Source organism: Neurospora tetrasperma, assembly GCF_000213175.1.
Source record: "Neurospora tetrasperma FGSC 2508 unplaced genomic scaffold NEUTE1scaffold_81, whole genome shotgun sequence".
Classification (NCBI taxonomy): domain Eukaryota; kingdom Fungi; phylum Ascomycota; class Sordariomycetes; order Sordariales; family Sordariaceae; genus Neurospora; species Neurospora tetrasperma.
In genome coordinates this window covers 8,899,772-8,926,104 of record NW_009799179.1, presented here as the reverse complement: position 1 = coordinate 8,926,104, position 26,333 = coordinate 8,899,772, and the positions used below count along the sequence as shown (strand labels likewise).

The following is a 26,333-nucleotide window of genomic DNA, read 5'->3' as shown; positions in this document are numbered from 1 at the left end:
ACGAGCGCGGGTTTATCGCCGGTCCTTTGCAGAGTCGGACGGCTTGAGTATGTGGACGGCTCTGGAGATGAATCAAGATCCATGAGAGACGAAATGCATTTCACGTTGGCCGTCTATTTACCAGGAACTCATATATGGTTGTCTTGGACCACACGTTATAGGAGTGGATGGAACATTCTTTGATTGGCCTTAATTGAACTCTAGTCTAGATTATAGGTATGCAAGACTCGTCTAGCGCTTCACGTCCTGTCGAGGGTTCGATATAGATACAAAATAGATGATACAGAGGACGTCTTCCTGTTGGCAATGATCGATGAACTGAACCGTACGCGGCCGAAAGGCTGACAGAAAAAAGAGAAGGCCACTGGGGCGTATACTCCTGCTCCCATATAAACGAATGCTTGCCAGCATCAGCCCCTCATAACAAACTCCATAAACGCCGCACCGCGAACAATGCACCGAGGCGTAAAAGCCAGGTCGAGATAAAGGAGGATAAGCGTGCAAAAAGAAGAATGCCACCACCACGAAATCAAACAAACACAAGCAAGGAACCGCCGGATCCTGGCTTTACTTAATCCATATCCATATGCCCTCTTCTTCCCCCATAATGACTCAACCCATAATCCAAGAAAGGCGCCTCCTCGAAATCATCTACCGGGGCGACACCAGAAGACTGAGGGATATAACCCTCAAAGTTGATCGTAGTTTGAGTAAACTGGCTGCCCCGTCTCTTGGGCACTGCCATTACCCTGCGGTCATTGGCAATAGTATTCGTCTTGTTCCCCCCTCCACACCAAGCCATAGGCTCCAAGCTGCGCGGGGCTCTCTCCTCATCTTGGTCATCGTAAAACTCCTCGCGACGACGCCAATCCATGTCCTCGCCGAAGAGTCCTGCACCGCCTTCTTCGCTGCTTCCGTCTTCATGGATGCGCTTGCGATTGGTGGCATCCTGGACCTGCGTCATCGCAAAGCGGATTGAAGAAGGATTGCTGATGGTGCTGCTTGCGTTGGAATTTTGACTGCTCAAAGCAGCGCTGTCGTGGTCTTGGACGGCGTACCCGCCGATTTTGTGGATCCCGCAAAAGGGGGTGAGTTCCCGGTTGGCACTGGCGGCGGCGGCGGAGGCGGCGGGGGGTGCAGGAGGCGCGGCCGATACTGGACGGTTGTGACCGTTGTTTCCTGCCAATGCACTTGCGCCGGAGCCCACAATATGATTTCTGTTGGTGTTGTGACTGTCATCCATCCAGGAGGGAAACCCTGAGGCAATCTTGCCGGTCTTGTAGCCCTCCGGGACGGACTTGCGCACGCGCATGCCAACGTTCAGGAGACTTGATCGGATAGTGGGCGAGAGGACTGGACCATTCAGCGGAGCAGCGGCCGTCGCAGGCGATGCACCGCTGGTAGAGTCGAATTGCGAGTCATCGCTGGTCTGTGTGGTTTTGAAGAATGAGGTAATTGACCGTTGGGCCGGGTCGCTCGCTGCGCCGGCGAACTGGCGTTTGGTTCGGGAGTTGGACATTGGAATTGGTTGGTTTGTCGAGTGCTGGATCTGACGCTGTTCGGAGAATGATTAGGGTTTGGATCTCGAAAGGTAATTCGGATGTGAATTCGTAATCAGACTGAAGGCTTTGTATGGGATTGAAGAGCGTTTGTTTGGTGGTGTCGGGAGAGTTTCCTTTTGGTGGGAAGAGCAGGAAGATGACGTGGGAAGTGATTCGAAGGGGGTGTGACAAGGATATGGGGGAGCCCTGAAGATGCAAGCACTCAAGCCAGTCAGCCAACCGTTGGGTCGTTGGGGCTTGGGGTTCACCACTGCACTCACGAGTCGGGTTGCCGGAAGCGATCCAGTCGCATGAGGAGGGTCACGGTGTGTTCATGTGGGTCTGGCCAGGCCTCTTGCATTTGACGTTGAGGACCTTGACGAGCACTTCACGACCAAGTTGCCTTTGCCGACCGCCGTAGACGAGACCAGCTCCGCCCTTATTGGCCAGAACCGGGAGCCTGGCACCGCAGGGCTTCAACGCCAACGGCAAGGGGATATGACGATGGTGAGGATGTAAGGAAGCCCAGTTTCGTTTGTTATTTATGTTCGAAAGCTCTGATCAAAGGCCATTGCCATAGTTTGTACTATTGTGGGGTGCTAGTGGCGGCCGAAGTCGATGATAAGAAGCAGGCCTTCCCTAAACCCACATGCCATTCCCAAACAGGCACAGCGAGCAGGGCCGGACAACTGTCTCCGAACGTCACTGTTGGATGATGTTCTCGCCTGGGTTGGCATTCTCTCGGCTGGTTACACTTAAACTTGATCTTGTCACAAAGGCGTTGATTGGACAGGTTGTATCTTTTACCATGATCCTTCATTCAAGTGGTCATACGTGCGTCTGGTGGTTGATAGCTCTCTTTCATCGATAAACTGCAAGACGGGCTGCAGGTGGCCATTTGCGCCTCGACTCTTAGTGTGGCTTGAGCCGTTAACAGTTGTGCTTTAAACCATGTCGGCGAAGCAATGAATGAAGCTTACAATGCCAGATAGCATTGCGGTACGGGAACCAGCAGCATAATGGACACTTGTGACGGGCTGGCTCATCGGACTGAACAAGACTTACCGTCGATTTCGACTGATTTATAGCAGAGCTGCGATTGTTGTCGTAATTCACAACTCTAGTAGAGACATCACTATAAACACCTCCCCAACCTACTTTCCAGACCGCTATTTGACCCTATACATCTACACATTATTTCGTCAAAGACAACATGGGAGGCATAAGCGGGACATACACCGGCTTAAAACAGAGATATCACAATACATCACAACAGGAAATGGTAGGACACGTGTCGTGGATTCTCGTAGATTCGTACCGGAGCAGTGTCCTCCCCATAGCCTGTCCACTGCGCTAGGTATGGAAACAACCAAAGCAATCCGCATCGCGGCTTGTCAAATGCCATCCGCCCATGGCACGTAAGTCGGGGCAATCATAAAACATGTGCCTTTTCCGACTATCCACCCAAGCAGGCTAACCGGCCTGCACGTCAAGACACCAGCAGAAAACGCGCGCAAAGATCGAGAAAGACGAGGATGATGCAAGATATCCGGACCCCTAAACGCCCTCCCAATTTTGTTGTGCGCGCGAGGTACATCTTCTGGCGAATCCATCTTCTGTCCGCAACGAGATTGATTGACGATCGAGTATGATATTTCTATGCGCCCGACTGGCAGAAGCCTTGCAGATACCAAGATGTCCCCATTACCACGCCGTTATGCTGAAGAAAAGAACCGACCCTCGATCCGTCTACTTGCGGCGGAAAGAGCAGCCCTCGGTGAGGCGAGCCTTACCACCGGTGGGCTGGCAAAGGACAGTGGTGCAGCCCTGGCAGATGACGACGGTCTGGGCGTGGGAGAAGACAGTGGTGATGGTGAAGCAGCCGGGGCACTTGACGTCCATGAAGAAGGAGCGGGGGGCAGGCACAAGGGTCTATGACGCGTTGTCAGTATCATGTCGCGGCTAGGAGGCCGTGATGTATTCATATCGTCGGGGATCGATGCGGCATACCTTGAGCTTGTGCTTGCGGGCCTCGGAAGCCGGGCTGGGGTTGAGGAGATCAACGGCGAGAACCTTGAGAAATCAAACTGTCAGCATCACAGCCTATGTTTAAACATCGAAACAACCCCATTTCCATCAAATCCAGCGCTTTCCTCGGCGTCCTTTTTCGCCCAGATGTCCGCTGTAATCGTTGTTTTCGATTTCCACCGCTGTTCCACCCGTTTTTCCGTCCGTGTCGATGCACATTTCCCGTCGTAGAAAAATGGCCCAGAAATCCGTCCCCATCGCCAAAACTGCAAAATCGAAAATGGCAGGGTCTTACCATCTTGACTGATTATTCGATGTCGAGACAACGAGCTTTCGGTTGAATGATGAAATCTGGTGGGATTGGCGGCAGATTTGTGCTCGTTGGTGGTTGAAAAAGAGGGGAGGTCGAACCTAGCAAGACACAAAAGTTCAGGCAAATTTTCGGTCTGTGAGGAGCACACGCAAAAGTGGCTAGGCTTGGCAGGCGACAGTTAGGGCTCGCTTTTGTAACCAATTAGAAGCCCTGCTGCACAGACCTTGGCTGTCAAAGTGGAGCCCAGACTTGCCACCTTCGCTGGGCGATTCAAAGGCTCGTTCAGTGGGGGGAGCAAGGCTCTCGCTGTGACGCTGCATGGATTCCCGGGGGCGGCCCACTGGACTGGGGCGGGCTGGCGGACAAGGCGGGGCAGTGATGAGATGGGGATGTCAACAGAGGAGCAGACCGCCCGCGTAAGGTACCTCTAGTGGACATGCCAGCGAGGCCAGACAGCTCCAAAGGGGTCACATTTCGAATCGCAAAGCGACATCTCCGTCCGAAGCAACCGTTCTTCTTACAAATACCTTTACACCACCAAGGTCGCGACACCAGTTCACAGTTGCGTGCCGGCTACCCCTTAGATTCCAGGCCCATTCCTTTTTGACAAGCTCCGGCCCCGTGAGCATCATCGGCATTTTCCCAAACACTCCGCAAATTCGCCCCTCCTTCAAGCCGACAATACCCCTCGACCGCCACGCACGTTCGAGATGGCCGCCCCGGGAGACCAGCGCATAGCTGTTCCTATCGACGACCCCAACGCCGACACAGAATGGTGAGAGACAGAGAGGCACATCCTCGCGGTCAAGGCGCGCTTACAGTTCTGTAGGAACGATATCCTTCGCAAGCATGGTGTTATCCCCGAGAAGCCCCCTAGCCCGACGCCTATGATCCAGGAAGCTATCGAGGAGGCGCGCCGACTTGCACACGAGAACAGGCTTGAAGGCAAGGACCTGGACGAGCTTGACGAACTTGAAGACGAGGAGGACGAAGAGTTCCTGGAGATTTACCGCCAGCAGAGGATGAAGGAGCTCAGCGCACTGCAAAAGAAGTCGGTACACGGTAGCGTCTACCCCTTATCCAAGCCCGAATACTCCCGCGAAGTCACCGATGCGTCACAGAACGGACCAGTGTTTGTCCTCCTTACCTCCTCCTTGGGCACCAACGTCGAGTCGAGAGTTCTGTCAGAGCTGTGGCGCCAGGCAGCAAGGGAGTACGGCGACATCAAGTTCTGCGAAATGAGAGCGTCGCAAGCTATCGAAAACTACCCTGAGCGCAACTGTCCTACGATTTTGGTCTATAACAAGGGGGATATTGTCAAACAGGTTGTGACGCTCATGACAATGCATGGTGTCAAGACCAACATGTTGGACATCGATAAGCTACTCGTCGATGTTGGGGCGATTCCTGACAATGACATGCGGGTTGCCAAGAGAAGGAGGGAGGTTCAGGATGCGGAGGAGGAGAAGCTCTTTAGCAAGAACATCAGAAGCACCTCTGATCACAAGGAAGAGGACGACGATGACTGGGACTAAGCCGGGCGCGACACAATACGCCACATCTCCTTGTATCATCACGGCCGTCCGAGCGAGGAGATACGATACCATTTCGAGGTTGAACTCAGCGTGCCCGACCCGGGAGAAAAGCCACACGAAAAGAATTAGGGGCCTCCGAATGTACGCCGGTGCCACACGACGCCGCGTACCAGTTACGATTCACTGGACATAATAATCACTAGACGTTTTAATCGGAGCAGATGCTCCAATGCCAAAGTCCCCAAGGTTGCAAATAATTCGAGATGGTCGTTGCCAGACCTTATACTCTGACTTTAACCCTGTAGCAGGAGTTCATCAAACTTAATTCGAGGCACTAACCCGAGGAGGCTCGACAGCTGATTTTGACTTCTCTCACATTGGCCCTCCTCTCTATTTATAGGCAGGTTCATCAAAGGTGTTGAGCTGACATATGTATAGTGATATCAAAACGTGTCAATGGTGTAATGGTACACCTTGATTAAGAAAAGTGTCCACCAAGCGCACGGTCCGAAGATGACCGACGGGCGCTTTCAGTTTCCGGCTCATCTTGTATTCTCTCTTGGTTGAGGTCTGCCACCCTAACCCTGTCCCGTGCCTTTTCGGGAAGCCTTTGAGAGAGGCACATACCCTAGGTGTCTAAATCCTTTGGAATCTTATCCATCTGCAGGATCCCCGCTGTTGTGCCTTTCTGCCATGGAGTTTTTAATCATCTCGTCAATCGAAGTCTGAAAGCGGAGTAAGCCTCAACGGGCACTGCTTATCTTCCTCTACCCCAACCCAGGAAGTCCATCTAGTGTATCAACTACCTCACCAATAACTGTGGATGGTGGGACTGTTGAGGGGACCCTATCGTAACGCCAAGAAAGAGAGCCATTGTTTCCCCCCGCTCCCATACTCTGTGTGCATAGCATGCCCGTTCACCGAGCAACCGGTAATCAGATTTTGTTCTTCGACACATATCAGGTATGGGTTGCAATAGCGATATTGGGTCGGTTAAGCGCCTTCATGCGTGTAATCAAGCTATTCGCTATGCCCTCAATCTTCGGACCTTTGGATTGGCCTGTCGGTAGTTGAGGCTGGGCTCAAGGTGCGCCATCAAGGCATACAAGGAAGACGAGGCAGAAAGGTCGTTCGTTATAAACTTTCAGCTCGTTACCCCTCGCAGACCTGAAACTTCCTCAGATCAATCTCAATACCAAACCGCCCAACCTTCTGAACTTTTTCTGAACTTTAACTAACGCGTGTGGAGATTTCTAACCATGGCGCCTGGTCAGTATGCTCCCTGTAACTTTTGGCGTAATCATGACAAAAGCTGATTGTCTGGCAGGAGGCCCATCGCAGTCCGGGGTTATCAGCGGCCGGGTGACCAAGTCAGTGCCGTCAACTCCAGGAAAGCCAAAGCCATCACAGAGTAGCAATACTGGCAGCACAGGCACCGGGAGATCTGGGAAAACTCCCAAATGGAAATATGGTTTTTGCCCGGAATGCCGCTTCGGCCATCTCGTGAGGAAGCAAATCAGCCTGGACCATCCCAACCAGAACATTGCCGGGAAGTATCGACTCAGCTGCAGCGACAAAGAGAGAAAGGGTTGCACGTATTACAAGATCTGGAACACAGACCCCATGCTTACAGTTCCACCGTCGCCCTCCAAAAAGGCCATCTGCCCGCAGTGTACAATGGGTCGACTCGTCAAGAAGTGCTTGAATCCCTTTAACTTCAAGGAACAGTGGATGGAGTGCGATAGAAAAGACGCAGCGGAACGACCATGCGATTACCGTGAAGACGTACACGGCAAAGCACTTCAGAACACGGGAGCGCTACCCGGAACACAACCCACGGGACGCCCCTCCGACCGTGATCACGATGGGAAGAAGCTGGACAAAGGGAAAGCGCCTGAACGGCACCCAGCGAATATAGCAAGGCCAGGAACACGGGGGCTAGAACACGAGGCTGGACCAGCTCGAGCTGCAGAAATGGCCATAGACCTCACTGAAGATGGTCAATTCACGCCCGAAAGATCACTCTCTCCTGTACCTGTCGCTCCAACTGTCAGCAACGCCGCGGCCGCCGATTCCATTGACTCTGCCCCTGGCCCTGGGAAGGACACAAAGTCAAGGTTCGTCGAGACGGCCGCAGATATTCTTTCTTCTCAAACTGTCGTCGATCTGGTCTCGGATATGTCGTCGCAGGTATCTGACATGGCAGGACCGGAGGAAGGCTCGTCAAAGCAGGTGGAAGTACTTGCAAAGCCTCAAAACCAGGCATCTGGCAAACAACAGTATGCTTATCAGGACGAGTTCGACTCCTCCGATGATGAAGAGCTTGCTCGCTTGACCGATTACATCTACACGTCTGCACGAAAGCCATCGCCGCAAGTAGGAGTAAAGCCAGAATCTCCTAGCAGCCCTATAGCGAAGATTGAGAGGGACGACTGAGATCAGCCGACAGTCTCTACTGAAGCATCCAAGTTATGTAGCCCTTTATCACCTTTACAGGGTTTTCAGTTACAAGTGGTCAAGGGGATTGCAACAATGGAGGTGCGTGCGCGGGAACAGCCGACGGGAACAGGCACCGTGGCGCCGGAAAGGAGCCCGACGCACGCGGAGCACAAATGGAGCACGGTCGGGGTAACCGAAACCAAAATGATGATAGCGGAGGGAGGCGACGGCACCCAGCACCATGTTGAGGACTCGAGCCTGAAATCACGAAAGCACGAGCTACATTTCTGTATTGTATTTAACGTTTGTCTAACACCATCAGTGGGGCTCTACATGTATCGATATGTGGGGTACATGTGGGGCAGAACTTGTAAGGAAGCTCGGATCTCTGCAAACGCGTTTCCATGTTTATCGTTCGAAGCGCGTTGAAGGTATCCAAGGGGAATGCAGTTAAATGCGCAGAAACGCGTCAGTTCTGGAAGGAAAGTTACCAAATCAGTCTTGCCTCGATCGGGCATCACGCATGGACTTTGTGCCTGTTTTTTACTGGTAATTACATATAGCTCAGAGGCCATGGAACAATCACTCACCGTTTCTTTTCTTCCTTTCTTCTTTCGTCAAGTATCAACATCTGCAGCTGCTTTGTTCAAATCAGCGTAGCGACCCGAAAGCACGGAATCACAGCTTGAAACAACCTTTTCCAGTGTCCGTTTTCTTCTTGGTGGTGCCGACACTTTTTTACTTCCCGCTGTCAATTGTCTGAGACACTGCAGTTGTCAACCACATCTTGTCCAATCTTGTATGCTCTTCCTCACCCTTGTCTCACACCATATATCAGCTTGCGTATGGTAACGGGCACTTGATTCAGGCTGCCCCCTCCCCCACCTTGTGCTTGTACCACATACTGGTATCTGTTGGGTAATCCGATTCACATTCCTCGGCCAATCCGTTTTATCGATATCATCACGATAATCACACCGGCAGGGTTTCCGTCATGGAGGTAGACGAGCCCACGTTGTCGTCTTTGCCAGTTCCAGACGAACTGCCCGCCTTTATCACAAATGTCCCAGGGGTACGCAAGCGGTCCCGTGGCTACTATGCCCCTCCTCCTCCTTCGCCTGGTATGAGCAGCTCTAGTGACCCTGCATACTTTTCGAGCGACGATGATCCCGCTTTGGACAATTACTTGCAAGGGCGGCGGAAGAGGAGATACGTAGGCTCGTGGTTCGACCAAGTACCGGCATCCTCCGACTCTGTCATGGGTGACGATGCAGATCCCGGTCCATCATCAAATCCTCGGCACAAGCGTCACTTGAAGCGACAACCCGACAGCGGCGTCTGGGTCGGCCAAGACGCCGCAACCGATACCGATGGTGATATCGATCTGCCGCCACTTGCTGCACGACTTCCTCTCCCTCTCCCAGTCGTCAAGCGTATACCGAGATTAAGTTCAGAAGAGCAACGCGCACAAAATGTTGTCTTGGCATGTGTAGACGATGGTCGAGAAGACGTCGACCTGAGGTGAGCCAGCGAGGTCAACGCACTGCGGCACTACCCCTTTCGCGAACAGTCATTGTGGAAGAGGACAAGCTAACTTTTGGTAGCCAGATGGGTTTGGCCTCGATCGCCGACTCCGTTCTTGAACCTCTTGCGGGCCTGACCCCGATCCCTGTCGTGGAAAAAGATGTTCCATTTGTACCCAGAGATCCGAGCCTTAAACTATTTTTGGGAAACAATCAGCTGTCGAGGTTTCCTAGCGCTCTCCTCGACCTCCAGCACTTAACCGTACTCAGCCTTCGAAACAACAAGCTGGCCGAACTGCCGCCCGCCATTGCAAAGCTGAAGAACCTGACAACCCTCAACATCGCCAACAATCGGTTACGCCATTTACCAGGAGAGCTGATAGACCTAATGGAGAGTGCCATTGGGTTTCACACTCTGAATATCCACCCTAATTCTTTTTTCCAACCAAAAGACCGGCGATACTTCTTGGCCGATGACTTGATGCAACACGAGTACGAATATCGCACAAGAGGGAGTGGGATTCATGGATTCTTGGTAGACCGGGACCGGGGCGAAAACTTCACACTCTTCACTACGGCGCTACGAGCCCGCACACCGGTCCAATTCTCCAACAGTGCCGGCCACGTTCTCAGCAAGTTCATTTTCCCCGAGAAAACTCAGCGTCTCACGGATAGTTCGAAGCAGCTTGAAACAGAAGACTTTGGGTCGTTGGTCATACCGCAAACAGTTAAGCAACATCTTGAATCGTTGGGGGATTCGAAGCGGTCTTTTCAACCCAAAGGCCCATCATCGCTCCTCGCAACAGCAATGCGAGTTGCCGCACGGTCCAAGGACGCAGAGTCACTACCCAATTTCCTAAGGAGCGACGGATGCCCGTCACATCTTGCTGATCCGCTGGAGCGTGCCATTGTCGTGGATAAAATGGGTGGCCAGCATTGCACGGTTTGCAAGCGGGAGACACTCTGTCCGGTAACTGAGTGGATCGAGTTTCGCGAGATTCGGAGCACGACCGTTGAAAGAATGACAAGTGCCGAGGGTACAACGGAAGCGCGCATTCGACACAGGAATATCAGCGGGCGCGAAGACGAGGCATGGGTGCCTTTCCTTCGAAGAGGATGTTCTTGGGCTTGTACACCCAACGTTCTAGATTCTTCGGATGTAACACCTCATACAATGCTTTAAGGTGTCTAGTTGAATTTCTGAACGAGCGGTCAATGTTATCGGTCATTAGGGTTAGGTTCTTGATTTATTGTATCTGTGGTTTGGGTCGGCAGTGCTAGGCGTATGGCGAACTTTTACGAACTAACTCGGTTTAGGCAGTGGCTACCTAGCAACCAAGTTGTCTGTGGCTTGGGATTATTAAATGTGCTGATCTCGGACGGTGCATATTAGACTTTCAGGAGGGTGAATTTATTGCAGCGCGTCAGCAGCGAACTCAAATATGTAACAAGAGACCGTATATATCGCGGTGTCACCTTGAACGGAAGCTTCCCTTTCTGGATCCAATGTGAATGTTTATGGAGATGCCAAGGATCCGGATGGCGATCCACAAGTACAGCAGCGGGGAGCTCTGGACAGCCCAGGGGAGCGCCGGGCCCTTCAGAGTTCGGGGACCCCGCTTGACGCTTTCAGGTGCTACGACTCCTACAGGGGAGAGCTAAGGTTGTTTCAACGTCACAATCTGTCTTCCCAACATTGAGAGGAGCCAGGCAGCTCCATCCAATTGTCCTCTCGCGTCATCTGTCTCTTTACACTGGGTCGGTGTTTTTCTGCTGCCCAATTCGAGCTTGTGTCAAGCATCGTCAACAAAATCGATTGCTTTTGCCACGACACTTTCAAGCCACTCAAATGCTAATGGCGATCGCGTTTCCGTAACTGCACTTCTCCAACTTATCAATTCCCAACATTCCTGGCCGCGGGCCAAATCGACATGCACCTCCCGACCCAGCTATCGGCGCTCCTCCTGGTCGCGCTGCCATCTGCGGTGCGTGCTGTCTTCCAGGATGAGGTCGGCCACATCGACTACCATTACGAGCTCCTGGGCCTCCCCCAACGCGAAACTACCTTCTTCCACAAGCCGAGGCGAGACGACAAGGCGAGCCTACTCTATACCCTAAGCGACGTTGGCGTGCTCGGCGCCGTTAATCCCAGCAGCGGTGCCATCCTTTGGCGACAACTGCTTAATGGCACCATTACGGACGGCGGCGGCTTCTTGCGCGCGGGCGAAGGCCAAAATTGGCTGGCCAGCGCCTACGGCCAGTCGGTACACGCGTGGGACGCCGTGAACGGGAGAAATAAGTTCTGGATGGATTTTGCGGGGGAGGTTAAGGACCTCGAGGTCATGGAGATGACTGAAAATAACAGGAAGGATATCCTGGCTTTGTTCGACGAGAACGAGTCGACTGTGCTCAGGAGGCTGAGTGGCAACGACGGAAGGGTTGTGTGGGAATATATGGAGACCTCCGGTGACGTGCCCCTTCAGGTCAGCACCAATGTTGAGAAGGTCTTCGTCATTAGTCTTCGCGGATCTGCCGGCGCCTACAACCTCAAAGTCACAATCCTCGATGCCCTCAGCGGGAAGCGCGAGGATGAGCTGGTGCTTGGAACCAAGGCGGATGTTCACGATAAGGACGATGTCATTCTCGTCGGTGCTAACTCTGCGGCTCCTATTATTGCTTGGACCGACGACACTCGTCAACAGCTACGTGTCAGTGTTCTGGGGCAAAAGACCCGACAGGAATTCGCCCTGCCCGCCGACACTATCTCCGTCGAAATACATGCTCCCCATATTGTCCAGTCTCAGCCGCATTTTCTGGTGCACAGCAAAACCTCTACCGGCCATACTGCTGAGGTGTACCACGTTAATCTTAGGACAAACGTCATCACCAAGGCTTATCAGCTCCCTTTCACTTCTGGACCCGGCGCTTTCTCCACCAGCTCTAACGGTGCGAATGTCTACTTTACTCGTATTACTGACGAGGAGCTGGTCATTTTCTCGTCTACCTCGGACACCGTGCTCGGGCGATGGCCCCTGAAGACGACCGAATCCAGGCTGGTTGCCCTTCATGGAGTCTCCGAGGTTGTGAAGAAGGCCGGCACCGATAGCTATGCCGTCAGGTCGGCTGCTGTTACAGATACTGACGAATGGATTCTTATCCGCAACGGAGACGTCGTCTGGTCTCGTCCTGAAGGCTTGACCGGAGCTGTTGCGGCCACTTTCGTGGAGATTCCTGAGAGTGAAAACCTCGCCAAGACTTTGGAACAGGAGGCTCACAGCAACCCTCTCGAGGCTTACATCCATCGCGTCAAGCGTCATCTTGAAGATCTCCAGTACTTGCCCACGTACCTTAAAAACATTCCTACCCGCTTGATGAGCAGTATACTTGGCACTGAGGTCTCTTCCCACGATGTTAAGCTTGCCCGGGACACCTTTGGCTTCCATAAGCTCGTTGTTTTGGCTACAAGGCGCGGTATGATCTACGTCCTTGACGCCGGTGACCACGGAAAGATCCTGGCTTCCAAGAGGGTCTTTGACCTGCCCACGGGCCAGAAGTGGGCTGTTGCTGGAATCAAGGCGGATGACTCGACGGGCATTGTCACTATCCTTGGAACGAACAACGATGAGACAACTGTCAAGATTCTCCCGGGTACCTCGTTCAATATAGAGGTGTTGAGCAAGGGGCCGGAGGGATCTCCTGCGACCCAGAGCGCTGCTCTTCTCAACACCGTTTCTGGACCTCGTCTCTTCCCCGTTGGTTTGGATGGTGAACTTCAAGGCCTGACCTCTGACATACTCCCTAACCAGGTTGCTGTGGTCCGTGGCTCCGATAAAGAGTTGAAGGGCGTGGCGATTGCTGACGGAAAGCAAACCGTCTCTTGGACTTTCGTGTTGCCTAAGTTTCAGAGAATTGTCGACATTGCTGCCAGACCTCCTCATGACGCCGTTGCCTCCATTGGTCGCGTCCTCGGTGACCGAACTGTGAAGTACAAGTACCTTAACCCCAACACCCTTGTTGTTGCCGCAGTCGATGAGAGTACCAAGATTCCTTCTCTCGTTATCTATCTGCTCGACACGGTCTCCGGACAGATCTTGGCCTCCTCCAAACACGAGGGTGTTGACCCCAACAAGCACATTGAGTGTGCCATGGCGGAGAACTGGTTTACTTGCACCTACTTTGGCCAGTACCGCCTCAGAGACGGCGCCCAATCTCTCAAGGGATACCAGATCGTCGTCTCCGACCTTTACGAGACAGACAAGCCCAACGATAGAGGTGTCCTTGGTGACGCCGAGAACTTCTCCTCTCTTGGGCCCATCGATGCTCCGGGTGACGTCCCTCTGCCCTCGGTCGTCTCTCAAACCTTCATTCTCAGCGCTCCCATTTCCGCGCTGGAGGTCACGCAGACCAGACAGGGTATCACTTCTCGCCAGGTACTGGCTTACCTCCCGGAGAATCACGGTATCGTCGGTATCCCGCGCATGGTCCTCGAGCCCCGCCGCCCTGTTGGCCGTGACCCTACCGCCGCCGAGGCCGAGGAAGGCTTGATCAAGTACCACCCCGCCATTGAGATTGACCCCAAGAGCGTTCACACCCACGAGAGGGACGTAATTGGCGTGCAGAAGATCATTGCCGCGCCGGCAGTTGTGGAGAGTACCAGCTTGGTGTTCGCTTATGGCATCGATGTGTTTGGGTCGAGGGTAGCGCCGAGCTTCTTATTTGACATTCTCGGCAAGGGCTTCAACAAGGTCACTCTTATTGGAACTGTATTGGCGATTACGGCTGGTGTGATGATTTTGAGCCCGATGGTAAGCAAAAACCTTGTGTGATAAGTGGAAGCAAACATCAACTAACAGGTTGTCTTTTCAGGTTCGGAGAAAGCAAATCAACGCACTTTGGGGTGCTCCGATGTAAAAGTAGGTTTCAGGTTGGTGTATGGCTCCCACTGGAAGTGACGGCGCTTTGATTATATGGAAGGATTACACATGAAGATGGAACAGAAACGTTTTAATGACATGAAATTAGCAGTGCATACCTGTTTTGGGACTCAAATAACTGGGTTCGCAAGTTTTGATCCCTCAATGGCCATTCAGTAGAGCTATGCGACGCTCTTCAGTCCAGTGTGGGCTAGTGTGTGTAAACATTTATCACATCAATTCTTTTCAATGATTCTTTGCTCTTTGCGCATCTCTCCTCAAATTCTTACAGTCGTCTTTCGCGACACCTTTCTGTGTTCATGCTCTATCACCGCATCCATCACATGGAACCTGGCCATGCCAATTCTGACTCCTTCCTTACCACATTCTTCATTTTTGGTCGCTCCTCCCCACATAACAATCCTCCATTATCATAGGGATCGAAGCCCTGTCAGGTTCCAACACTACGAACAGAGAACTGGAAGGTCTTTCACCGACGGCGTCCAATACCACTTAAGCTTCCTTGAATACCTTCGTTAACTCTCCAGAGGTAACCCTTTTTTTTTTGTTACTACCCAACATTGACCGCCGCCTCTTCCCATAATGCTCAGCTTTTGCCCAACGATTATGATCATTCGTTGGATATCTTCGTGAAGCTTGCCCCTGGCTCCATCATGCAATCTTCACAGCCCGGCCATGCCAGTCCGCTATTTTCTAGAATTTTCAAGTTCTGTGAATGACAAGATTTTGCTCGGGCGGAAAACTCGGTGACGGTAGTCGCTTGTGTAGTCTGGATTGTTGTCATTCTGCTCGTTGCTTCTCTGCCGATGAAGAGCGCGAAACGTAAGTAGCACCACAGCGCTTGATTTGACATCACCTGGTTCATCTGTCACACCGCACCATGATCACCCATGTATCATCCGAAACAACTCGACGCGGCTTGATAGCCTCTCATCCAGTCATCATGGATACTCGTGCCCGCCCGAACGGCCTTCCTCCTTACCCCTCCGGACCGCCTTGCTTAGCTCTATGGCATGTATCAGCGAGAGACGAGCCTCTTCATCTTCTACAGCCTCTTGACTTTTCACTCCCTAGCTAGGCGTCAAGTCTTCCCGCCTCCTGCCGTCTTACTGTCCAATACAGTGACGGATAGACCCGGTACAAGGACCTGAGTGAACGCTCGACGTCCCGGCCGAGCTGAAGCCAGACGTGATACTACCCGTCCTCCATGCCGATTCGACTTTCGAGGCTCCACGAACACCAGTCATTCTAATAATGCCACTGATCGTCTAGAAATTTGCCGTCCCGTGGTTTCCGCCGGAGCCACTCAGTCATTAATCCAGACTCTGGGTAACCTTCACGCCCTTCTTCACGGAACAACTGACCAGTCGAACTTGGAAAGTGAAGCCGACACCTTCCTTTTCGACACCATCCCCGACAAGGCAACCGCACTTGCCAAAACGATGAATCGCGAATACGCGTTCTTGAAAAGATTTCTCTTCTTGTTCGCCCCATTGGATAGAGCTCTCTGAAACTTCGGGGCCATCGTGGCGATTGTGGGGTTGCCACAAGTACTCAACACTTGGGACTTTCGATTTGGGCGAGCATCGGAGTAGGTGTAAGAGGACGCGTCATACGCGTATATGAAGGTGATCGTGATGATGGGCCGATAAGCGTTGACGAGGTGGAAGAGCCTGGACAAGAGCAGCACTGCCACATCCAAGCAAGAGCTGCTAAGATGCTAGGCCTTCAGTATTACTAAGGACCGAGAAGCTGCTGATCGTGTTTCCAGTCATAACCGGTGCTTGATCTGAAAGCATGATGGACAGTCATTCTCTCAAGTTAGGAGATCACACTGAGTGGCGATTATGTTCCGGAGATTCGGTTTGGATCCGTTTACTCGGCTTCACGGTTACACAAACTAGGTATTTATGATTTAGCCGCGTGGTGGCTGTGCAGGAAATGTAGTGTATGTTACAGCCGGGAGGTAACGCCACACCTGCTACGCCATCCCCTTTCGCCTCTTATAATCGGCGCAAAGTCAGTATTGATGGCGCAAATAGTATGTACTAGCCATAGTGTTCCCCGGCGAGCCCGGGTCCTTATTTTCGGTCTATAGTTCAGGAATCGAATTGTTCCGGTAAGTCCGATTGGCTTATATACTAACCGGATGCCATGCATGCTTCGGCCCGCTATCAGCCTCAACACAGGCGACTCGAGGCATTGAACACGGCCATAGCAAGATCACCTCAGCTGAATGCGCTCATATCCCAGCTAATAATGTTCAAGGACCCCGGATTCAGCGTGCTATACATGATTGCCATTATGGCAGGCGTAAAGGAGTACCGTTTTTCCAGCTGAATATTCTCGAAGGCTGTACGCAAAGGAGCACATGACCTGATAGTTGCGAGACCCTCTCCAGCTTCAAAGTCACATTTTGAGCCGAGACAATGGCGCCTCGAGTAGATTGCCTTCCATTTCGACATCAACGCCATCGTGCGACCAGACGCCGTGTTTCCCAGCCAGCCTGCTATCTAGTGTGAGATACACAGGTTTCGCCGCGATTCGGTGTCGGGACTAGAAACAACAAGGCGACCAAGACCGTGAAACTAAGGTATGGCGGTTCGAAGGTCCCGTCTCGTGGCGGTCTTATTCGGCTCATGTCGGCCAACTAGATCTGGTAGTTCAGGAAAGCAAGACAAAAGGCGCATTGTGAGGTCGGCTTGGGCGCAAATCGGAGTTGAGAAAGGTTTGGAGCAGCAAGACTGAGATCCCCGTGATCCGCAGGTCCTTAGCGCTACCTAAAGCGTCATCTCATCAATCAGTCGTCACCAGGAACCTTTCTCCGACAGAAGGCAACTCATGTCATCAACTTACTGTCCATGCACGACCAATGAAGTTGCTTGTGTCATCACTCGTTGGGTACCTAAAGAACGCCTCGACACGTATAGCCTGCCATGCGTGCGATCAACCCGAAGCCCCAGATCTTCCGGCAATCAAGGTAATCCGAACATCCTCCGTGGTATAGCAGGCGAGTATCTTCATCATCCAGAGGCCAGTGGTTGGATCATATGGGTGTTGAGAATCCCCAAATTCAGGCTACAATACCCTATGTGTTGTCGATCCTCGCTGCCAAGTCGTACCATCCCGGCGGCTTAGCTGACAGAAACATATTTTGAAATGCTTAGGGCTGCCCCGGAAAACCCAAGCTCAAATTAGAATGCCAACAAGCATCCAACGGCTCGGTGCCAGTGACCTGGCTCGGGGCAGACAAGGCATTCTCCGATTGAGAAAGTATACCTTCCGACCTCCTGTTCTTAATGCCTGATCCGAGAAAGATTGGGTGAGGTAGACGTGGCGCTGGATGTACATAGAAAAGTGTATCCGACAACGTAGAATTTGCTCATTGGTTAGCTGATAAACCCTGGCTGTGCCTTGGTTCTGAACAAACGTGGTAGAGAGCCGCTTGTCGGATAAGGACTTACGGTCTGGTTCTGGTGCCTGTGAGATTGATAAAGCTTCGAGGTTTCAGTTGGGCGTTTTTATTACTTCCACCTTGTTCTAACTGCCACGTAAACGGCGGTGTGTATATAAGTCAGACACAAGCGCCATCCTGAGTGCAGCTCCCTGCCTGCTTGCTACCCTTCAAACTAGCGCACAGGAATCGAGCCGATTGTTCCCCGGGCAAATAGCAGCAAATGCTAATGCAATGAGCAAGGAATCTGGATTCAGCTGGGAACAACGAATTCGGATGGTGCATCAGTACTTGGACGCCTTACGCACCAAAACAAGCATATCGAGAGTCAAGGCAAGGCAACTGTCTCTAATCGATCACTGTTGAATGCTGGTTTCGGTCGTTGAGTTGCGTATCGAGGGTTGTGGAGGCGGCCGAGTGAGCAAGGGAGACTTGCGTGTCCAGGTATGTAGAGCATTCGTCTGATCAAGGCTTCGGTGAGAAAAGTCCTAGTTACTGGACGTGTGGATTTCTTTAGATGATGAGACATACTGCATTTATTCCGTTCGAATCACTGGAACCGATTCGCAAAGAATTTCGGCGGAAAGTTTTAGCGATTCGTTATTTATCGGTCGGGCAGTCAAGGAAACTGAAAACCCAACGAAGTACCCCAACAAAGCGCGTATGAAGAGTCGAAGGACTCCAACGAGGTCTTAGCCACGATATAGATCCATTGGAATCGACTGTCCTATCAGTGGTCTACTTCAGCTCGAAAGCTGCTGATAGGTAAACACTGGACGACGAGAAGCAAGGGCCTGAACATCTTTGTTAGCCTCCTGTTAAACCACTCAACACTTGACTGACCCACTCGCATCAACCGATTTCTGGCGTTCGATGTATAGAATATGTTTTCGACCTTGTCGTGCATGATGCCTTCCAAGTTCGACGGGGGTTCGCCGTTGTCAGATCATGGGCGGTCAGGAACATGTGTGAGAATCTCCTGACAAGTGTATGGTGCCCTTTGACAATTCAGTTGCCAGTGTCAGTGGAACGCGTGATAGGGGCCAAAAGGGATAAAACCCTTCAGTTGAATCGATGTCTCCGTCAGCAAGATTTTTATAGGGACATGTTCAATTCCGCGGTTTGGCCCCCAACGGAGTGGTCCGTTATGCTCTGTTGATTGACGCTTCTCTTGGAGGGTGCCAAGACAGACACCCTACCCTCGCTATCATGAAGTATCGTGAATTTGACCACAATGGATAGCTGCTTTCTCACAGAGTCCGATTGCGGATGCGTTAAAAACCGAATCGGGTGTCTTGCGTCATGATCCTTTTGACCCTTTTTGCTGATATAACACCCAACCCTGCAAAATCTGGGGTTGTTTGGTCGCACACCCATATGTCTCACTTCTATAGTTCTACTGCCGCAATAAAGGGACATCCCGATGTCCATAACGAGAAATTGATCTTCCTCGCATCGCTCCTTTGGGCTGCCCCTAACGTCTTGAGGCCCCATAAGGCTTGAGCCATTATGGACTTCGGCTTCGTGTTGATCTTATCGTTGTAATTAAGCAACGATCATCTTTGCCCCTGTGCCTTATGTTTGTGATGGTCTTTCTGATGGATAACTGGCGCAAGACAGACACTATCTAGAACACCATGCCCGATCGGCGTTCCTATCACATGCATCTCAGGAGGGATATGATGTGATGGGGCGGCCCTCTTTGTTGCTGAAACTCCCGATTTTGGCAAAGGTACTTAATCATACCCGGATCCGAAGTATAACTGAGTTGGAATCAAGGTAGAGGTAATTTGCGGCTACTTCATCACATCCCAATCCAGGCAAGCGGCGCTTAGGAGTTTCGGTGAGCCTTGAGGCTTGTCAGCCGCACAAAGAGAAAATATATGATCAATTACCGGTAATCACATGAGAGGCAGCATTGGCAGGCTGTGGCTTGTGAATCAACAAGGCTGACGTCGAAATACCCCTTCAGGAGCGAGAACAATCTTTGTCCACATTCATCGGGCCGGACCCCATTATTCAGGCATCAGGATTTGGTGAATAGGCGCGGACACGTGTGACGACGCAAATTAACCACGCAACGTCGAAAATTGACGGTACAACCCGCATTTCCTTCTCGGCCTCACATGACCCTGACCTTAGCCAATATCAAGACCATGAATTGCCTGGCAAACCGGCCGGAATAGAGAAATATCGACAGCCTGCCTGACTTGACCGAAAACCGGCGGTCCTTCAGGCACGGCTGGATGAAGTGCTGTCTCCGAGAGGGCTCCTTCGCCCCCTGCCCTGTGGTCGCATTAGGTCGCCCTTAGGCTGTGATGCGATTTTATGTTCGATTGTCGGGGAAAGATACCGTAGGGTAGGGACATCGGTATGGATGCCCGAATGGATTGTCTTCTTGTACATGTCACAGCCCGAGTGTTTGCTCCCCCTAGGCTTCAGCAACACCTCAGATAGAATGTTTGCTGAATAGGGGAAGTTCGCCATCTGTATTTCAAGGCTACCTCAGCTCCATCAGGGATCAATGACATTGACAGAGAAACTGAAACAGAAAAGGGCAGCATGGGATACAGTGTTAGGCTGTTGTTTATTGGAGCTGATGTTGAGTTGGCTTATGGATGATGTCTGTGAAGATGGCGCGCAAGGCTTTTTGTTCTCGCTGGTTCAAAGTCCATGGTCTAGTATTCTGCGACAGCGCCTAACAGCCGAATTGCTTAGATCTAGTATGGAGTAGCAGGCTTCTTCGATCTCGAGTTCTGCAGGATGGGCGATATAGAACAGCTTGGTCCACATCTCGAGGCAGATTTCGGTCACGGCTGACTTCAAAGAGACGCAAGCTGACACGCTGACGGACTGTAACACACCATAGTTAGCGCACTAGGTATTCAACGCACTTACACAAGAAGGCCGACATGGTATCCGGCTTTCGGTCTATCATGGGGGAAAACATGAATAGAGTAAGAGTGATCGAGAGCTTGAGGTATGCGAAAACAACCCTTACCCACTATTCTGGAACCTAGTATGTACTGGCAAGAAGAAGGCTGGGGACTACATACTTGCCCATATACCCGGAAGGAGTGAATACCTACGTACATGTACCGCTCGAAACTACATATTGTTTCGTAGTCACCTGGCGGTTCTATCATGTCTTTAAATGTCACAGGCATAAGGTGGGCATTGTGAATCGTCAGAGTGCGACACATGATCCCTCTCCAGCTTTTCATTCACTTTCGCAGACGTGCTGCATCATTTTGGCGATGTCAAAGGGAAGTCTAAGCAGCAGGATGGTCAGGAAATGCTTCTTTACATTTCATTTTTCTTTCGTGGGCAGTAAGAGCATGGGCCCCAAGAGCAGCACTTGCAGCTGCGCCAAGAAACAGTTGAGCCGCAAGTACGTACCTAGTGCGCGGACCATGTAACGCAAGGACAGAAAAGTACCTAGGTACCGAATGGTTCGCATGTAGGCAACCAAATATTCCCCGTCGAACAATGTTACGGTACCGAATGCTGAACCTCGCTGTCGAAAGTTCCCTACGCAACTTCATACCTTTGAAATAAAGATTGAACGCCATTTCTTTTTGAATATGTTTACAGGAAGGCCACTCTGAATTTAGGCTTCAAACTTGGATTTACCGTACCAAGTCGTCCGTTTGTTATGTTCGCCAGTACCGCGCGACGCTGATAGACTGTTACTACACCATTGCTGTCTGCCGTCCTGTCGCTCAAACTCCTGGCAGTTCGCGTCATCAGCTTTTAGCTTCATGAGGCCTTGCAGAAACACTTATCTCGATTCATTGTCACCCCGCTATTCTCGACGACAACACCCCCGGCAAGCTACTTGCGGTCGACTTTCCGACAAAAATCACTCGCAACCATCTTTGTCAGCTTTTGAGCCTCCGTAGGACAACGTGGCTCCTCACAGCATCTTGTATTGATTTCGGTATCATCGCACTGCCGAACCCCTGTTACGCACGGGCACAAAGTCTCGAGGGATTCTCTGGCGCATCAATCGCAAGTCACTCGCCTCTGCGGCTGTTGGTCAGCTTGAGTCACGTTCACACTTGCACAAGCACACGCCTACAAGGAAGCAGACCTCCAGTCATGGCCTCACAAAAACCCCAGGTCGACATTGGACAAGGCTTTGTCAACTATCTAAGAAAACAGGCACGATCTAGGCAGAAACCGGCAGTTTGTAGCCTTTGCAATTTAGACCTCCCAGCCGTCACCGACTATGTGCAATTTGAGGCTCACATCAAATCGGTTCACGCCCAACTTTATAACAGCAAAACATCAGACAAAGAAAAAGAGGATTGGTTGAATGCGCAGTGGAAGGCATCTCAGCCTACAAATATAAGTGAAAGGTTGGTCATTTCCCTACCATATCCTGCTGATCCTCCCTCCCCGATACAGAGATTTGTACTCACAGTAGCCATGCACCACATCAGAAACCCAGGTATAGACGTTAGTTCTAGATCCGGAAAGGCAGCTTCCCCTGGAGACCCCAACCGGCCGTCAAACTGGGCAAGAAATGCTGGCCAAGAATCGGCCAATGTGGCGCAAGCGCAACCAGACCGTGCTTTCCGAACAAAGAGTCCTTCTCCCAGCAACAAAAGGGAGAGCTCTCGTAGCCAGTCCCCCCCCAAGCGCTCCAAAACTTCTGGCCGTCAGGGAGCTAGTGCGTTGACGGATGATGCGCGTGCCGAGTTTGACCGGGGACCAACTCAAAAAGGAATGCTGTGGGATCCCCAAAATGATACAACTCGGACTCGCACTCAGCCATACGACAAGTCAAACGTTGCCACAAGCCACAAACTACCTTTAGCTGCTTCGCAGGCCAAGTCCCGCCGCCAGAGTCAACAGTCCCAAAACGCACCCAGTCGAGCCCCTGTTCAGTCTGAAGATATGTCGATTGGGTTCCTCAAACAGCCCGAGACACGTGCTATTTCCCAGGAACAGCTTGTCACGGAGGTCAAGGGCATCTATGCCGGCCTTGTTATGGTCGAGAGCAAATGCATCGAGGTCGACAACGCCCAGAATGCCGAGACAGATCCCGCCAGCAAGCCCATCAACCATGAGCAATGGCAGGCATTGATCGCTCTGCACCGCACTTTGCTTCATGAGCATCACGATTTCTTCCTGGCTTCTCAACACCCGTCCGCGAGCCCGGCATTAAGACGATTAGCCGCCAAGTATGCTATGCCGGCCCGGATGTGGAGGCACGGGATTCACAGCTTCCTTGAACTGCTAAGACATCGTCTCCCAGGGAGCCTCGAGCACATGCTCACTTTCATTTACCTGGCATACTCGATGATGGCATTGTTGTACGAAACTGTGCCTGCTTTTGAAGAGACATGGATTGAGTGTCTCGGGGATCTGAGCCGTTATCGGATGGCCATTGAGGAGGGCAACCTTCGTGACCGAGAGATATGGACTGGTGTGAGCCGGGATTGGTACTCGAAAGCTTCCGACAAGTCTCCCACTACTGGGCGTCTTTACCACCATCTCGCCATTCTTTCCCGGCCCAACGCGGTGCAGCAACTCTACTATTACGCCAAATCTCTCTGCGTTGCAATCCCATTTAACTCGGCTCGTGACAGCATCATGACGCTTTTCGATCCTGTTTTGGGTCCCGATTCAAGTCGTCACTCAAGGCTGCATCATATCGATCTCGCATTCGTCCAGACCCATGGCGTCATGTTCAGTGGCAAGTCTCAGGACAAGCTGGAGGATTATATGGAAAATTTCTTGAAACCCCTTGGTAATCACATTCAAGTTTCAGGATATCAGTGGCGAGAGCCTGGGTATGTGTGACTGTGCATCTTTTTCTCTTTCTTTCAAAGTCTCTAGTCCTAACGTCAAACAGATACCACATTGCTATTGCAAACTGCTGTGCCATCATTGGTTGGGGTAATGAAAAGAACCCAGTTTATCGAGCCATAAAAGCAAAAGCAAGCGTCGATAATGAGTCGCGTGACCAAACCATGACTGGCATCGAGGGGGCGGAACCAGATCTACAACTCGTAACAGCTCTGAGATTGGCCAACAGGACTCATGATGTCGTCTTGAGACAACAGGACGACCTAAATGTGGTACCATATCTCCATGCCACTCTTGCCTTTGTCTACCATCTGATCTCTCTGCCGGAGGCCATGGTTTACTTTGCACCGGAGTTTCCCTGGCGACTGGTGTGTTACCAGCTGAACTCCTTGCTTCGCGATTATTCCGCTTATGACCGGTTTGAGAGCGATTCGTTTCCCAGACCGGAGAATGAAGAGGTTCCCCGTCCCCTGCCCGAGGACTTTGCCATGCGCGGCCTTCTGTGGGTTGAGAAATTTTTTCCCAGCGACTGGTTCTCGGAAGACAAGATCATCGACGACGAGAAGTATTTCGAATCGGCTTCCCTCTTCGATGAAAGAATCACACGGGTTCTGTACTTGGGCTATCGGATTGCCATGGAAGGAGAGGGCAAATGGCTTCAATACGACCCGAAGACTCATCGGTTCGGGGTGCACTCGCAGTATGAGCTGGAGTCTCAGAGAGGAGGCAATGACTACGGTGAACTGCCTGATGCGGCCGCCCACCCTTGATCAGACGCGAGCGTGGGTGCACTACGGGTACCAAGTGCATCCAAATCATCCATATATACGTTACATATCATTTTGCGACCGTCAGGAACTCTGGGAGACAGGTGAGCCGCCAGGGTTTCCTCTCTTTTTTTCTTTCTTTTTTTTTTTTTGGTTTGCTTCAGACGTTCTCTCTCATTTTAGCGTACAGATAGACTGGGTAATTTGCTCTTTGATATCTCTTTTTTACATGTACATCAGCAATCGAGGTATTCAAGCGTGTACGGTTCTGGGTTTCACTTGGTGAAGTCCAGAGGAAATCGTGTTCAAGGTGCCATTTTGGCCTTTGAGTGTAAATGTGTAGCATTGTAATTGTGAAAGAGATCAGTAATACTAGTCAAGAGATTTGTACGAGTTTTGAGTAAGCAAATCACGCTGCGTCGATGAACTTCCAGGTAACAAGCGTTATCAGGAGGAGAGAACGTGAACATTGGAACAAGTGTAAATGTTCGATACGTAAGGCTATAAGCGAGGCAGCACATGTTATTGAGCAAGGCGACAATGACGGAACGAAAGTAAACCCCCAAGACGACGACGGGAACACACGTTTGATTTCCATTGGTGTTAATTCTCCGTAGAATAAAGACAGAGTACACAACCTTCCGGGGCTTGGACAGTTACTTCAGCTCAGGGGTTTGTTTACTTTACTCTACATCTGGTATCCAGCGCCACAGGGTGACACTGGGTGCTGTTTTTGACCCCATGTGTAATCCAGACCCCTGAAAACGGGCCCCCAGCAAGTGCTCAAGAACTTCAATTTTTCTTTCATCCAACTAGGCTCCTAGGTAGCAATTTCCGCATCTAGGCATCCCGGCCGATTGCCTTACGGCACTATCCCTCGCTACGCGGAAATTAATACCCTAGGGAGATATTCCGATGCTTCCGGCGGCCGAAAGACCTCAAAACATCATGAGGAAATTGAACATGATGAACGACTGGTCTGTGCCATCGTTGGTAAGGCAAACACCAACTAAAGGGAGCAAGGGCAAAAATGACGATCCAGACGCCTCATACTATCCCAGGAACTCGGTACTGGCACCAATCTTGAATATGGGCACTGATACGCCGCAGCCACGATCCTCCCTTGGGTAGGACCTGCCAATCTAGTAAGATGTAGGCATGTAACTCCACTCTAGGCAACAGGAATGCGGCACTGTTGATACTGAAGACTCAGATTCTTGAAAAGACTCGACGACTCACCCTGGACACTTCACTCCGGAGCCACGGTAATGCTCGCCAACAGCCTCCAAATCCGACACAAGGATCGTAAAGACTCGTGAGCTAAGTAAGTGTAAGATCATCTTCCAAGCTTCCAAGTACTACACGTTAATTGTTTTTATCTCAGATTTACACAATCTTACTGTCCAGCCCCCACCCCCCTCCTTGTCCAAAAAGAAGAAGGAAAAAAAAAACTAAAATTTAAATAAATGAAGAGAAAAAGAAAAGAAAAGAAAAATAAAGCGACCACGCTAAGAAAAAGATAGTCCAGGGAGGGGCTCAGATGTTCTCGGCCAAAGCTGATGATTACCACCGAGTAAGGTTTACGTTTGGGAATTTGAAGCGAGTTTCCGGATTGTACGCCGCCCCGCGAATGTTTGAGTGAATGAGTGTGTGAACGATTGAGTGGACACTCTATCGAAGCGGCGTTGACGATGTGATGATGGAAGTCCTCTCACCGAAAATTCGGAGGTGGAAACATGTATCCATATGCAGTAGCACTTTTCAAGCTCCCCAATCATTTGACTAAACATTGACCTTGATCTCACCAGCCACGGACCTTGCCATCGGCGTTGAGACCGGCATATTCGTAACTGTCCAGTGTCCTTGTGTCCGCGCTTACATCATCTATGTTGGTGGCCTTGTCAGTCCTCCGCGGCCACTGGACGTCATGTAGGTCCATGTTCACGAATGAAGTCTCCGAGGACTATGATCATGATAATGTC

General features: G+C 51.4%; 9 protein-coding genes across 9 annotated transcripts; 5 read left to right on the top strand and 4 right to left on the bottom strand.

Annotated features, from left to right (window-relative positions):
* Window positions 1–9: 9 nt before the first annotated feature.
* NEUTE1DRAFT_119239 (uncharacterized protein) lies at window positions 10–1,654 on the bottom strand (the record flags this gene model as incomplete). Its single annotated transcript, XM_009858883.1, has 1 exon — window positions 10–1,654. The coding sequence occupies one exon, from the start codon at window positions 1,517–1,519 to the stop codon at window positions 572–574; it is 948 nt and encodes a 315-aa protein (XP_009857185.1).
* A 985-nt stretch (window positions 1,655–2,639) lies between these two features.
* On the bottom strand, window positions 2,640–3,974 carry NEUTE1DRAFT_97163 (40S ribosomal protein S27; the record flags this gene model as incomplete). Its single annotated transcript, XM_009858882.1, has 3 exons — window positions 2,640–3,473; window positions 3,552–3,614; window positions 3,865–3,974. The coding sequence occupies 3 exons, from the start codon at window positions 3,865–3,867 to the stop codon at window positions 3,291–3,293; spliced, it is 249 nt and encodes an 82-aa protein (XP_009857184.1).
* Window positions 3,975–4,592: 618 nt separating this feature from the next.
* On the top strand, window positions 4,593–5,657 carry NEUTE1DRAFT_74330 (uncharacterized protein; the record flags this gene model as incomplete). Its single annotated transcript, XM_009858881.1, has 2 exons — window positions 4,593–4,657; window positions 4,712–5,657. 2 exons carry the CDS (start codon window positions 4,593–4,595, stop codon window positions 5,415–5,417), a joined length of 771 nt encoding a protein of 256 aa, XP_009857183.1.
* Window positions 5,658–6,676: 1,019 nt separating this feature from the next.
* Window positions 6,677–8,318, top strand: NEUTE1DRAFT_150861 (uncharacterized protein; the record flags this gene model as incomplete). Its single annotated transcript, XM_009858880.1, has 2 exons — window positions 6,677–6,686; window positions 6,745–8,318. The coding sequence occupies 2 exons, from the start codon at window positions 6,677–6,679 to the stop codon at window positions 7,851–7,853; spliced, it is 1,119 nt and encodes a 372-aa protein (XP_009857182.1).
* Window positions 8,319–8,779: 461 nt separating this feature from the next.
* Window positions 8,780–10,816, top strand: NEUTE1DRAFT_150860 (uncharacterized protein; the record flags this gene model as incomplete). The annotated part of the gene is made up of 2 exons (XM_009858879.1): window positions 8,780–9,377; window positions 9,461–10,816. 2 exons carry the CDS (start codon window positions 8,851–8,853, stop codon window positions 10,560–10,562), a joined length of 1,629 nt encoding a protein of 542 aa, XP_009857181.1.
* A 494-nt stretch (window positions 10,817–11,310) lies between these two features.
* Window positions 11,311–14,443, top strand: NEUTE1DRAFT_93026 (uncharacterized protein; the record flags this gene model as incomplete). Its single annotated transcript, XM_009858878.1, has 2 exons — window positions 11,311–14,184; window positions 14,246–14,443. 2 exons carry the CDS (start codon window positions 11,311–11,313, stop codon window positions 14,288–14,290), a joined length of 2,919 nt encoding a protein of 972 aa, XP_009857180.1.
* Window positions 14,444–15,254: 811 nt separating this feature from the next.
* NEUTE1DRAFT_56043 (uncharacterized protein) lies at window positions 15,255–15,838 on the bottom strand (the record flags this gene model as incomplete). Its single annotated transcript, XM_009858877.1, has 2 exons — window positions 15,255–15,372; window positions 15,678–15,838. 2 exons carry the CDS (start codon window positions 15,836–15,838, stop codon window positions 15,255–15,257), a joined length of 279 nt encoding a protein of 92 aa, XP_009857179.1.
* A 6,030-nt stretch (window positions 15,839–21,868) lies between these two features.
* Window positions 21,869–24,502, top strand: NEUTE1DRAFT_93022 (uncharacterized protein; the record flags this gene model as incomplete). Its single annotated transcript, XM_009858876.1, has 3 exons — window positions 21,869–22,128; window positions 22,294–23,568; window positions 23,631–24,502. 3 exons carry the CDS (start codon window positions 21,869–21,871, stop codon window positions 24,352–24,354), a joined length of 2,259 nt encoding a protein of 752 aa, XP_009857178.1.
* A 787-nt stretch (window positions 24,503–25,289) lies between these two features.
* NEUTE1DRAFT_115376 (uncharacterized protein) lies at window positions 25,290–26,290 on the bottom strand (the record flags this gene model as incomplete). Its single annotated transcript, XM_009858875.1, has 5 exons — window positions 25,290–25,330; window positions 25,405–25,493; window positions 25,591–25,709; window positions 25,752–25,802; window positions 26,168–26,290. 5 exons carry the CDS (start codon window positions 26,288–26,290, stop codon window positions 25,290–25,292), a joined length of 423 nt encoding a protein of 140 aa, XP_009857177.1.
* Window positions 26,291–26,333: the final 43 nt, after the last annotated feature.